Consider the following 12,728-nt stretch of genomic DNA (forward strand, 5'->3'; position numbering starts at 1 on the left):
ATTCTGAGATATGAATAACCAATCAAAAAGGAGGAGATCCTCCCTCAGGGATATTTAGCCAATCAAAATCGTCGAAGCTCTTTGGAATTTGGAAGGAAGACGACAACCACGATTACCTCCTTGACGACTTTATTCTCACGTGGGTGTGGCCGCAAGTATAAATAAACCAAAATAAGTTCCTAAAAGTTGCGGAAAATATTTAGATACATATTAGGAAGTTAAGAGTTCCGTGTTGTTAAGCTGAGCCGTTCTTTCCGATAACTTTCGTCTCAGTTTACCGTAATTTTGGACTTGGAGCTCAATTGCGACGGTACATATACGTAGGTATGAGTGTCGGATTTTTTTAGAAAACAATAAGAAATATGTAAACATATAATAGCTTATCTGTAACATCTGTAACTCGCAGCTCATGCATATGTTATTAATTATTATTGCATTATTATACCTTTATTATGTATATTACTGCTCATTGTTAAACAAAAAATTCTCTAAACATAAATCTCTTTATCTAATAATATTTTTTTAGGCTGCTGTATGTGAAATGGAGAGCCCAGGGGCTGTAATAGACGTTACAACAGAGTGTAAGGGAGTGACACGATCTGATGGGTGTCATGATATTGATGAACCCTTTTCAACCTGTAGTGCCTCTTTTGAAGGATCTGTTGTAAGGGAGAAAAGAATGCTCTAATCTCTAACTTATGATAAATCATAGAGATATCATTATTTAATAATTTTTAATAATGAAGAAAAGGCAGAAATAAATTAATTTTGTTTTTAGGCTGCATCACCATCGATTGAAAGCTTCTCAACTTTGCAAGACCAAGATGACATTGGTGATCTACATGAGGATGGGCGAGATCTGCAAATTAGAGTTGATAATCCTCAGAAACACCTCAGTGCGTTAGAGACGTACATCACATTTAGAGTAACCACAAAAGTACGCAAATTTTAATGTTTCAAACTTCATTTCCCTCTAAAAAAATCTTTAGTGGGAGTATTTTCTTCTTCTTAATAATCTAGTGTGTCAATAATTATTTTTTCAGACATCAAGAGCAGAGTTCGAGGAAACTGAGTATATGGTTCGTAGAAGATTCAATGACTTTCTTTGGCTCCGAGAAAATTTAGTTCGAAGTTACCCCAATAACCTCATTCCAGTAAGCAGATGCATTCATTCATAAAATTATATTTATTCTTATTAAAATTTTATCAGCCACTGCCAGGAAAACATTCACTTATTGGTCAGCTCGACAGATATTCTAAGGAATTCATTCTTCATCGCATGGCCATGCTTCACAAGTTCATGAACAGATTAGCTGACCACCCTGTTCTGTGCTTTGATGCTAACTTGAAAGGATTTTTATCAGCAAAACCAACAGTAAGAGAAATCAGGATGAATTTATCTATTGAAAATATTAATCTATTTACAAAATTATTAGTTTCTAAGGTGGCAGCATAATAACATACTAATAATACTTTTTCAAGGATTTCACACAACTTCGAAGGAGCAAGCAAGGATTGATTAGCAGATGGACTGATTCACTGCAAAATATTTCTGGAATATACTTGGCGAAAGGCCGACCTCAAGACTTTGAAGAAATGCTGAATTACTCTCAGCTTCTTTCAGAAAAATTGACAAGCATTGAGAAAATAAGCAACAGAATTAACAAGGAACTGGAAGGTAGAGTCTGTATAGGAATAAAATAGTTTCTTGTGATTAAAAAAAATTATTTTTCAGAACATCTTTCTGAAAATCTACAACTCCAGCCTGTGTTCAACCTCTGGTCCACTACTGAGCCAGAACTAGATCATATCCTTTCATCGATTGGCCAAGCTTATGAATCAATAAGCACCGAAGAGCAGACTATGATTAATGAGTACCCACACATTATCAGCCAACCTTTGAAAGAGTTCCTCTTGTACATAGATGCATTGAAAGAATCGCTTGATAGAAGAGATGCTGCTCAGATTGAATACGAGCTAGTGTTGGAGGAATTAGGCAAAAAAAGGGCAGAAAAACAGCTCGTAATACTTAAATTAAGAATTGCAAAGTTTTGGATTCACATTGCAATAATAATATAGCTCCAAAATGATCTTGGACCAAGTTCAGAATCAATTGGCCATAGTTTAGCCTTCTGGAAAGTGCCAGAAAACAAAGAGGACAGACTTCAAAAGTTAAGCGCAGCCATTGGAGACTTAATGAAGCAAACTGAGGTGAAATATCAAATGTATTACATTTGTGCCAGTTTAAAAATTCTTCTTAAATCAGGAAAAACAAGACTTAACTGAATGTGCCAATGAGAGTCTTAGGGCTGATTTTGAACGGTGGCATTTGGAAAAAAGAAGAGATCTGAAGCAACTTTTTATTAGTATGGCTGATGCGCAAATAAAATTCCATGAGAAGGTTTGAACTTATGAAAGTTGTGATTTGTAACTAAAACTAAGTTTGTGATTTTCCAGTCTCAGTCTGCCTGGGAGCAAGTCTTACAGGACATCAATAAAGAGGTTCGTCCATCAAACTGATCTTTCTGACTGACATTACTAAAATAAATCATGGACTGATTCTGCAGTATGAATGTGATCTCCATGGATTTAGTTAATCTAGTAAGCAAATTGATAATGCGGTTAAATTCGATATTTGTTGTTATAAAAATATTGAAATGTTGGGGAGAGATATTTATCCTTGAATAGTATTTTGTTTTTTCATCAAATAAATAACTGTATTGAACCATTAAATTTTGGAGTAATTAATTTTTCTATCCTGCTTAGGATTTCTGATATGCAAAGAATATAATTAGAATAGCAACAAATCACAGAAAATTATTGCTGAAAATTAAATTTATCTTCAAATATTTAATACATATTTTTTACAAAATATTTTTAATATAAGGTATATGTGTAAAACGTTTGATTGGAATAATATAATCGATATAATCTTTAAATCATAGAAGGAAAATAATATTTGAGAACAGCTACAACGGTGACAAATTGTTAAATAATTTGATTTGTATTATCAATCGAATAAATTTTGTGAAATTTTGCTTGTTCTTATTGCGAGAGAGATGGGCCAATGAGAATCGTTGCGGTAGCATGCTATTCCAGCTGGTTGCCAGATAGCATGTTCTGATTGGCCGAAAAGTTTCGCGTGGTACCATATTATTGGTGCACGTCGACCGTCGCTCTCAACTCATGTTATACTAGGGGCTGCTTAAACACGTAAACTCGCAGTTCGAATTTGAATGTCGAAGAGTGACAACTTTTCATTTTGCGGGTAGAACCAGAAGGGCAGAAATTTCTGCTTCTGAGTATCTTTTTTCAGAAATCTTCGCATTTAAGAATGAAGAAAAATTATTTTTTACTAGCAGTGGGAATTCTGCTCTTAACAGGTGTGTATTTATGATTTTATGCACTGCTCTCATTGTTTTGTTGATGTCGTCGATAAACAATAATGTGCCGGCTTGAAGAAAATGCTCATAAATTTAAGAAATTATTGTTATGGCAATGTGTGCACGTTACTCCTCAAATAAACACATTTTTTCTCATTATTTAAGGGCTCTCTGGTGTGACTGCGGATGAGGATGAAGACATAAAAACTGTAACTGTTGAACCAGACTTAGGAAGCAGCAGAGAGGCGTTGAGGACAGGTTAGCTATTTTGTTTCTAAATAAAAATATGAAATATGCGATTGTAAATGACACGCGATATGATTTTAGACGATGAAGCTGTCAAAAGAGAAGAGGAAGCAATAAAACTTGACGGTCTCAATGTCGCACAATTTAAACAGCTCAGGGAAAAAGCAGAGAAATTCACGTTCCAAGCAGAAGTGAATAGAATGATGAAGCTGATCATCAACTCTTTGTACAAAAATAAGGAGGTAAATTTATTGTATTATTAAATAATAAACATCTTCATTTGTATTGCTTATTGGTAGAACTACAGAATACATATTACTTAATTTGAGCATGAAAATAATCACCTTCATTTTAATTTGCAGATTTTCCTTAGAGAACTGATCTCGAATGCCTCAGATGCTTTGGACAAAATAAGACTATTGTCGTTAACAGATCCTTCCGCGTTGTCATCCACTCCTGATCTAGCCATTAAAATTAAGCTCGACCCTGACAACAAGGTGCTGCATGTTATAGACACCGGAATCGGAATGACTAAAAATGATCTAATCAACAACTTGGGCACCATTGCAAAATCAGGCACAGCAGAATTCCTAACTAAAATGCAAGAAGACTCGGATTCACAAGACACCAACGATATGATTGGCCAATTTGGTGTTGGATTTTACTCTGCTTTCCTTGGTAATTTTTTGTTGATTTATCATTGCTTAAACTCATTATATATGTATTTGACATTTTTTTCAGTGGCTGATAATGTCGTTGTCACCAGCAAAAACAACAATGATGACCAATACATCTGGGAGAGTGACACAAGCAGTTTCAACATTGCTCAGGATCCAAGGGGAAACACTTTACCAAGAGGAACACAGATCAGCCTTCAGTTGAAACCAGAAGCCAGCGATTACCTACAGCCTGAAACTATCAGGAACCTTGTGAAGAAATATTCACAGTTCATCAACTTCCCCATTTACTTGTGGGCCAGCAAGACAATCACTGAAGAGGAGCCCATTGAAGAGGAAGCAACCAAGGAAGAGAAGGATATTGCTGACGATGAGGATGGAAAGGTTGAAGAGGAAGACGCAAAGGAAGAAAAACCTAAGACCAAGAAAGTGGAGAAAACTGTTTGGGACTGGGAAAAGCTAAATGAAGCAAAGCCCATCTGGACCCGAAAGTATGTTTCTACACAAGATTTTGATGCAATTGTGTATTTACTATTTATATTTTAGGCCTACAGAAATTGAGGAGGAGGAATATAATGCTTTCTACAAAACCTTGACCAAGGACACCAAAGACCCCTTGACTAAAGTGCACTTTGTTGCCGAGGGAGAAGTCACTTTCAAGTCCCTTCTTTTTGTTCCCGAGACCCAACCTGGTGAGGGATTCAATCGATATGGAACAAAAACCGACCACATCAAGGTAGGAGGGAGGAATTTTTTAAAGGACATTGCTGATCTTTGATGTGAATTTTCAGCTTTTCGTGCGCCGTGTTTTCATTAGTGACGACCTCCAAGATATGATGCCCAGTTATTTGAGCTTCATCCAAGGCGTTGTGGACTCTGATGATTTGCCTCTGAATGTGTCTCGTGAAACGCTGCAACAACACAAGTTGATTAAAATCATTAAGAAGAAACTTGTCCGCAAGGCACTGGACATGTTGAAGAAAATGGACAAAGATGAATATGAAAAGTTCTGGAAAGAATATTCCACAAAGTAAGTGTTGAAGTAATTTTTATTTATTATCATGAGACTGACCCTATTCTTTAGCATCAAGTTGGGAGTGATTGAAGACTCTGCTAATCGCACACGCTTGGCTAAGCTGCTCATGTTCCTTTCCTCCTATGACTCTGCCTTGACTAGTCTGGCAGATTATGTCTCCAGAATGAAGCCCAATCAGGAGCACATCTACTACATTGCCGGAGCTAACAGGGATGAAGTTGCCAAGTCGCCATTTGTTGAAAGGCTTCTGAAGAAGGGTTACGAGGTAAATTAACCAATAAAATTTATAATTACAAAATACTAACCGTTTATATCCTCAGGTTCTGTACCTTGTCGAAGCCGTAGATGAGTACTGCATCTCTGCTTTGCCAGAGTTTGAAGGAAAAAAGTTCCAAAATGTTGCGAAAGAAGGATTTACATTGGCAGATTCGGAATCTGACAAGGAAAAGAAGGAGGCCTTGAAAACCCGCTTTGAGCCTCTGATCAAATGGTTCAATGACGATGCTCTCAAGAATCACATTGCCAAAGCAACCTTGTCTGAAAGGCTGTCCGATTCACCATGTGCCCTTGTCGCCAGCATGTTTGGCTGGACTGGCAACATGGAGCGTCTTGCAGTTTCCAATGCCCATCAGAAGACAGATGACCCACAGCGGACTTATTATCTCAACCAGAAGAAGGTAACATGATTATTTAACGTTATGTATTTTTTTTTAAAAATCCTTCTAGGTCTTGGAGGTGAATCCTCGCCACCCTCTCATTAAAGAACTGCTGCGAAGAGTCGAAGATGACCCTGCCGATCCTACTGCTAAAGACATGGCTCTCATGATGTTCCGCACGGCAACCCTGAGGTCGGGGTACATGCTTAAAGATACATCCGAGTTTGCTGCCAGTGTCGAAGCAATGATGAGGAAGACTCTAGGCATTTCCCCAGATGAGAAGGTACAAAAACTAAATTTTAAATTCCCCTTGTTGGATGTGAGACCCATTGAGACCCACTGATACCAATGGTCTGGAGCACGGTCTCGATGGGTCTCACGTCCGACAAAGGGTCTTCAGCAGTAGTAAAAAATTTGAATTCAATAGCCCGATGAGGATGAAAGTGGAGAAGACAAGACTGACGAAGCAGAGGAGGAAGTTAACACAGAGGAGCATGACGAATTGTAATCAGGATTTGTGTTCTCATTTGGTTCATTATTCCATTGTTTGTCTGTTTGTTATGTGTATATGAGAAAAATAAAATAAATTTTCATTTCCGTACATTTCTTAATGTTATTTGAAAGTTCTTTAATGTCGTGTCTGTATTGCTTATGCTTCAACTTTTCTCTTGTGATGGTCATCATGGGATTTGTCTTGAGTCTGTGTACTCCATTGCATCTATGTTGAGAGCGCCAAATATAATTATGTTGAAATTAATACATGAAAATGGCAGATTAGTCCGAGCAGATGTAGGCTTCAAAAGTATCTTGCTATTGTCGCTATTATTACAACCGAATTTGATTTGACTTTCAATAAACTTCTAAATTAAATTTCCAGTATTAGCACTGAAGACGGGCAAAACAAAATTGAAGAAACAGAGGAAGAGGTTAAAACAGAAGAGCGTGATGAGCTGTAATCGAGATTTTTGCTCTCATCTGGGCTATCATTAATTAATTTTTGTTCAAACACACTCACCATACATTTGAGAAATTCATAAAATAAACATTCATTTTATAGGAATTCCTTGGATTTTATTGACTCTATCTAACTATCATTATGATTTCTTTTCTTTGGAAGTCCTTCAATATCATATTTGTCTCGCTTCCTCTTCAACTTTTTCTTATGATGATCTTTGCTGCTGGAGTCTTCATCCTCAATATCAATAACATCAATGTCCGAGGGCTCCAACTTTATCTTTTTTGTCTTCCGTGGTGAATTATCTTGACTTGAAAGTGTTGCATCATTCAAGAGGTTACACCGGGCTTCAAAATCTATAATTTACATATCATGATTAAAATTTTATAAATCGTTAAAAATAAATATAAAATTGCAGTACCAGAGCCAAACAATGGGTGTCTCAGTTTTAGGTCCGTTGGGAACTCAGATTTTTCAGAAATGTATAGATCGGATATATCATCTGTCGAGTACAAAGGAATGCCCACCTTAATCTTTTTCCTTGATTTTTTGGAAGGAGTTTCAGTCAAGTCAACCTAAAAATACAATAATATAAAAAAACGAAAAAAAAAATTGGTGGCGGCATGAAAAATAAAATTTTCTTTTAAACCTCATTGACTTGTTGTTCATCCTCAGATGCGCTCATGGGATGATAACTGCTCTTGTCTGCTTTGCCCATATCTTTGCGGCAAAAATATATACCTGTAAATAAATTTATTATTGTATTTTTTATATTTTAAATAATTAATGAAATTTCAAATTTAAATATGTATAATTTTTTGTAAGTATGAATTTTAACGTGGATTTAGATTTAGAAGATAAGCAAGAAAACAACTGCTCGGAAAATGAATTAAAATGTCAAAATTTCACCTTTTAATTGGGAATCTTACCTTTTTAAAATTTAAAAATCATGCATGACTTAAGTGAAAAACTAATTTTTGGACAAGGCCGCCAGATAAGGGTATTGAACCCGAACCCAAAAGAGTAAATATTTCCGTTTGATCTAACAGCTTTCAATAAGAACAAAATAAGTTTTTAATTAAAAGAAATTAAAAATAATAATGCTGAAATTATTAAACGCTCTTTGCGTACAACCACGGAAAACGCGAAAAAGAAGCGCCGAAAAAGACGAAATCAAGACGAAATCTTAGCTGATGGCGATACTAGCGTCATCTCGCGACGTAAATGCGCACATTTGGCGAAACCATTGTTCCCGTTGATTTTACCCTTATAAACACTGGTTAAAATGGCAGCAAGCAACGTTTTTACTTGATGCAAAAAAGGTAGCTAGGATCGAATCAGACATGTCTGCAAGCAAGTCTTTGCCACTATTCAAGCAAAAGGTACGTGTTTTGATCAAACTCGTAGGATGCAGAGAGGAAACGTGTACCTGGAAGCGTGCTCGAAAGTCCAGTCCTGTTTACCTGGCACGACCTCTCAATCAATCGCACCACCCAGCAAAGCAAAAACCAGGCCAACAAATAATGTGCATAATTGTCGCTGGGTAGGGACAGGGTAGGGGGTTTGGGGGTGCGGAAAAGGCTCTGACACATCAAAGGTTATTCTGGGTTATTCAATGTCCTTTTTATTAATAACGCAGCGTTTTATTGTTCTTTTGAACCTGCAATGTTTTTCTTAATATTTTGTGGTGACGAATTTTGAATGCCTCAATTTTTATGTCAATTGCGGCCGGCAAAAAAGAGATGACGAGCATTACAAATTAGATAACAAAAAATTAATTTTTGGAAGTAATATAATATTATATGTAATAACAGTAATATTATATTATTAACTGCCTACACTTAACAAATTTTTATTTTGTGTATTTATGAAAGGTTTAATTCATTTATTTATATAATGTTTGAATCATGATTGGAGGATTGGAAATATTTGAAAAAATATTATGCACAATTTAACATAGCATTTAATTTCATTTTTACTTTTTGTTTTAGGCCAAGGATTTCTGAAGAACAGAAAATAAATAAAAAAAAAGCATAAATAATAATCAAAATCTTGAATAATACATATTTGGGTTCTTTTGAATATTTTATTAAAATATTTATGTTTATAGAGGAGATTTAATAATAAATATGATGATATGATTGAAGTTGTGAATATAAGTAATAAAATTTTCAACCATTGTTTATTTCTTATTTTACGATGAGGGCTAAATAAAAATGTATGTCTCAAGGGTAAAAAGAGGGTGAAAATTAAAAGTTTTATAAAAAAAATTGCCACTTATTATTTGTCATTTTCATAATTAAGTATTAATCGAGCTATTTTTCCAGGTTGAAAATGCCGTTTCAATGGTTGCCACAATGGCAGCAGAGCAAAAATTGGAGGCTGTACAATTTTGGAACACCATGTCAGAGAAACTCCAAGAAATCGTCAACCATTCGGCAGCCGATATCAGTGCGCTTAGCCTTGCGCTTGAAAAGGAAAAGGTTCCTATTCCTAATGTTTTAAAATATTTTTGAGAAAATCAACTTGTACCAACTAATTTATAAATATCATTTTTTTTATCGTAAAATTTTACATTTTTTAATTATTAATTGGATGTTGGATTGATCCGAGTTTCATTCTCATTTTTTCACAGGAGGCTGCAGAATGCAGTTCGACTTATCAGGACTACTTGTCTGGGGCTAAAACAGGTTAGATTTTTATATTTTGGCTGTATCATTTTTATTAAAAATAATAATTATTTCCAGAAAAAAATGATATTCCAAAAGACCATTTAAGCGTCGTCACTCTAAAGTGTTCAAGTTCTGTTGAAAGCAGTGATTACTCGGTTATTTGTGAAATTTGCGGCAAAAAATTCATCTCAAACTCTGCACTAAGTGGTTAGTTTCATCGATTTGTTTGATAATTATTTGTAAACTCAAATTTTATAACTATAATCCCATGAAGCACATAAATCCTGTCACAACAAGCCATTTGAATGTGATGAATGCGGCTGCAAATTTTCGACTAAAAATAATCTATTGGGTAAGTTTTTGAGAAAATTTCCAGACGACGTTTGACGAAATAATTATTATTTTTATTCAGTGCACAGAAGGTGCCACACTGGTGAAAAACCATATCATTGCAAGGAGTGTGACAGCGCCTTTACGACCAGGGGCAACCTTGCCAGGCACGAGAAAGTGCATACAGGGGATAAACCCTGGCGCTGTGAACAGTGCGGCTCACAGTTTACGGAGAAAAAGTCTCTCAAAGTAATTAAGAATTTGGAAAATCTACAATTGGAAATAATATTATTGATTTGTAGGTGCACGAGAGACTTCACACTGGTGAGCGTCCATTCCAGTGCTCCTTGTGTCCAAAATCATTTACACAAAAATCTGTGCTTCAGTCGCACATGGCAATGCACCTAGACCAAAAAGTGCACCTTTGCGAGCTTTGCGGAAAGTCTTTTCGACAAAAGGCTCAACTAAGGTGTCATAAAATGAGGCATAATAACATCAAGAGGTACACGTGCACAAATTGCCCTGCACAATTTCTTACTAAAGGTGAGATTTTTTTATTTGTTCCATTTCAAAAAGAGCTAACTTAAATTTGGAATTTAGGTGATTTAGCACGACACGAACGAACGCATACTGGAGAAAAACCTTATTCTTGCTTGCTTTGTAAGAAAACTTTTACTCGGCAACAAACATTAACGGAACATATGAACCGGCATTACGGGTTGCGGCCTTATTCCTGCAAGTACTGCCAAAAAAGTATGTGTAAATAAATTGAAATGAAATTTGTAAATAAAAAACAACCTTCAGGCTTTACGGAGATGTCTGCGTGTTACAAGCATTCGAAGAAGCATGAAAAGCTTGACAAGGAGGTGCCAGTGCCTCAGATTCAAGAAAATGAAAAGGAGCATATTTACATAATCAGCAATGGTAAACGATCTGTTTTACCGTGTTTGCCTTCTAACCTTTGTCCTGTTTTTTAGGTGATATTGGTGAAGAAATGGATGGTGTGATTCAGAGGAGTCTCGAATCTATGATTTAAAATTTTGATATCGGCTGGGAAGAGGTTTTAATTATTTCTAAATTTTTTTCGGTAGTCCTTGGGGACTTTTAAGGTTTATTTAGTTAAATGATTACAACTATACTGCTGTATACTGCATTAAAATTGAGTCCGCAAATAATGGCGTTTTCATGAGAACAATTAATATAAGACATACCCTAGTTAATGTATAGCATCTGAGACATCACGGAGATAAAATTCATAAATCTTCCAGATCAAGCTGACGGAAATATTTGGAGACAAGGCAGATGATCAAATTCAGAGTAGTTCTGCATGATTCAGTCAAATTTTTACTCTGCAACAAAGAAAAATTGTATAATAGCTGATGAAGCAAACAAAAATCTTACTGCTTGATCTCTTACGGAGGCACATCTTCTAGCCAGGGCTCTCAATAAACTGCAAACATCTGGTGTCAAGGGTAATTCTAGACCAGCCATCAAGGAATAAATCCAAAGTCCTTGAATAGCTGAAAATCCACAAATTTCCATCCATCCTATTTGGTACTCCAGTAGCTTTTCAATTAAAGGCTATAAATAATAATAATAAGCATTATAATGGCTCCGATACTGCTCGAATTATTATTACTTGGTCCATTGAGCATATTACTGATGCTGTTGGAAGGTTGGCCTCACACTCTTCAACACAAGAATCCTTAAAGTCCGGCAAAGACCTTGCAACATTTGAGCCTAAGCAATACTTGCACCAAGAAGATTCATGGCATTTTAGAGGCTAATATATATATAATCAAATTAAAACTTGCAAAATTATAAAGAAATAAAAATTACCAAGCTTTTTCTTTCAACTTTTTTAGAGTCTACAGAATGCCCTGCTTTCATTTTAGCAAGCTGCGTTCGGACATCTGAGAAATCAGACACTTGACAAATTTTCCATTCTCGAGTGGGTTGATTTGGAGAGTCAATTTCTGCTTTTGTTTCCTTTAAAACAAAAATCAATGTTACATAATTTTTAACATTTGTAAATTCATAGGTATAAAATGTAAAATAAAATTTACTTCTTCGCTCAGGTAAGTGACAGTTTGTTTGCCGAGCTTCTTCTGATCTATTACGGCCACAACCACTTCTTTGCATTGGGACGCCTCGTGTCTTAATTTTAAGCAATTAAAAATATTAAACACTGAATAATTAAAAAAAAAATTGTAAATCTATTTGTAATAATAGACTCACGCAACAAATGAAAGGTATTCCATTGCATCTGCCGGCGCCTCACCAGGTTTAATTTTGACTTTTGAATTTAACAAATCTCTGACTGGGAATGCTCTCTGAATCTGGTACTCATCTTCATCCATCTTGGATTAATTGCGATTCTGCAAAAAAAGAAATTTTTGATAATAAAACAATATTATATTTATTATTTATTATAAATTACAATAACTAAAAACAGAAACAATTCACTCATAATCTCATAATTTTGTCTTATTATTTTGAGCAATTCCTGACTTAATCCAGTTTCCAGTTCAAAAAATGCTAATAATGATATACTACAATATGACCATCAGGTGTGTGCATGTGTAATGCAAGCAGCTTAATAATTGAAACAATTATTAATTATTACCAGTCAAAATTAATGCTTAATAGTTATTAATAACAACTACGCGAGCAACCCGGCCGGTGTATTTGACAAACAAAACAAAAAACATGTGTGCTTAGGTTGAGCCTCTCAGCCAATCAGCGTCCGCTACCTAACCAATCAGCGCCCAGT

General features: G+C 35.4%; 4 protein-coding genes across 12 annotated transcripts; 3 read left to right on the forward strand and 1 right to left on the reverse strand.

Moving 5' to 3' along the window:
• Nucleotides 1–133: 133 nt before the first annotated feature.
• On the forward strand, nt 134–2,733 carry LOC132203857 (sorting nexin-7-like). Of its 2 annotated transcripts, none has more exons than XM_059632005.1 (10): nt 134–324; nt 527–664; nt 779–937; nt 1,044–1,154; nt 1,211–1,375; nt 1,483–1,678; nt 1,736–2,022; nt 2,080–2,211; nt 2,267–2,401; nt 2,458–2,733. In XM_059632005.1, exons 2-10 carry the CDS (start codon nt 542–544, stop codon nt 2,518–2,520), a joined length of 1,371 nt encoding a protein of 456 aa, XP_059487988.1. In that variant the 5' UTR covers nt 134–324; nt 527–541; the 3' UTR covers nt 2,521–2,733. The 2 variants fall into 2 exon arrangements, with proteins under 2 accessions (XP_059487988.1, XP_059487989.1); XM_059632006.1 differs by having other exon boundaries at nt 134–320.
• Nucleotides 2,734–3,188: 455 nt separating this feature from the next.
• LOC132204015 (endoplasmin) lies at nt 3,189–7,048 on the forward strand. Of its 2 annotated transcripts, XM_059632221.1 has the most exons (12): nt 3,189–3,383; nt 3,549–3,641; nt 3,711–3,871; nt 3,992–4,307; nt 4,371–4,797; nt 4,853–5,042; nt 5,098–5,336; nt 5,391–5,607; nt 5,663–6,019; nt 6,069–6,281; nt 6,426–6,502; nt 6,876–7,048. In XM_059632221.1, the coding sequence occupies exons 1-12, from the start codon at nt 3,335–3,337 to the stop codon at nt 6,952–6,954; spliced, it is 2,418 nt and encodes an 805-aa protein (XP_059488204.1). In that variant the 5' UTR covers nt 3,189–3,334; the 3' UTR covers nt 6,955–7,048. The 2 variants fall into 2 exon arrangements, with proteins under 2 accessions (XP_059488204.1, XP_059488205.1); XM_059632222.1 differs by lacking the exon at nt 6,876–7,048 and having other exon boundaries at nt 6,426–6,599.
• On the reverse strand, nt 7,034–12,665 carry LOC132204017 (gem-associated protein 2). Of its 6 annotated transcripts, XR_009442494.1 has the most exons (10): nt 12,582–12,663; nt 12,194–12,333; nt 12,022–12,112; nt 11,795–11,944; nt 11,595–11,738; nt 11,357–11,536; nt 11,167–11,304; nt 7,603–7,694; nt 7,375–7,528; nt 7,036–7,309 (listed from the first exon to the last, which is right to left on the reverse strand). XR_009442494.1 is itself a non-coding variant. In XM_059632228.1 (8 exons), exons 2-7 carry the CDS (start codon nt 12,313–12,315, stop codon nt 11,209–11,211), a joined length of 783 nt encoding a protein of 260 aa, XP_059488211.1. In that variant the 5' UTR covers nt 12,316–12,333; nt 12,582–12,663; the 3' UTR covers nt 10,909–10,980; nt 11,167–11,208. The 6 variants fall into 6 exon arrangements, 5 of the variants coding, with proteins under 5 accessions (XP_059488213.1, XP_059488211.1, XP_059488212.1 ...); XM_059632228.1 differs by lacking the exons at nt 7,036–7,309; nt 7,375–7,528; nt 7,603–7,694 and adding an exon at nt 10,909–10,980; XM_059632229.1 differs by lacking the exons at nt 7,036–7,309; nt 7,375–7,528; nt 7,603–7,694 and having other exon boundaries at nt 10,915–11,304; nt 11,372–11,536; nt 12,582–12,665.
• On the forward strand, nt 8,178–11,124 carry LOC132204016 (gastrula zinc finger protein XlCGF8.2DB-like). Of its 2 annotated transcripts, none has more exons than XM_059632223.1 (10): nt 8,178–8,335; nt 9,281–9,436; nt 9,589–9,643; nt 9,701–9,832; nt 9,900–9,977; nt 10,038–10,204; nt 10,258–10,498; nt 10,556–10,708; nt 10,760–10,879; nt 10,933–11,124. In XM_059632223.1, the coding sequence occupies exons 1-10, from the start codon at nt 8,297–8,299 to the stop codon at nt 10,989–10,991; spliced, it is 1,200 nt and encodes a 399-aa protein (XP_059488206.1). In that variant the 5' UTR covers nt 8,178–8,296; the 3' UTR covers nt 10,992–11,124. The 2 variants fall into 2 exon arrangements, with proteins under 2 accessions (XP_059488206.1, XP_059488207.1); XM_059632224.1 differs by lacking the exon at nt 8,178–8,335 and adding an exon at nt 8,407–8,550.
• Nucleotides 12,666–12,728: the final 63 nt, after the last annotated feature.

This window comes from Neocloeon triangulifer, unplaced genomic scaffold (assembly GCF_031216515.1).
Source record: "Neocloeon triangulifer isolate White Clay Creek 2 clone unplaced genomic scaffold, ASM3121651v1 ptg000020l, whole genome shotgun sequence".
NCBI lineage: Eukaryota > Metazoa > Arthropoda > Insecta > Ephemeroptera > Baetidae > Neocloeon > Neocloeon triangulifer.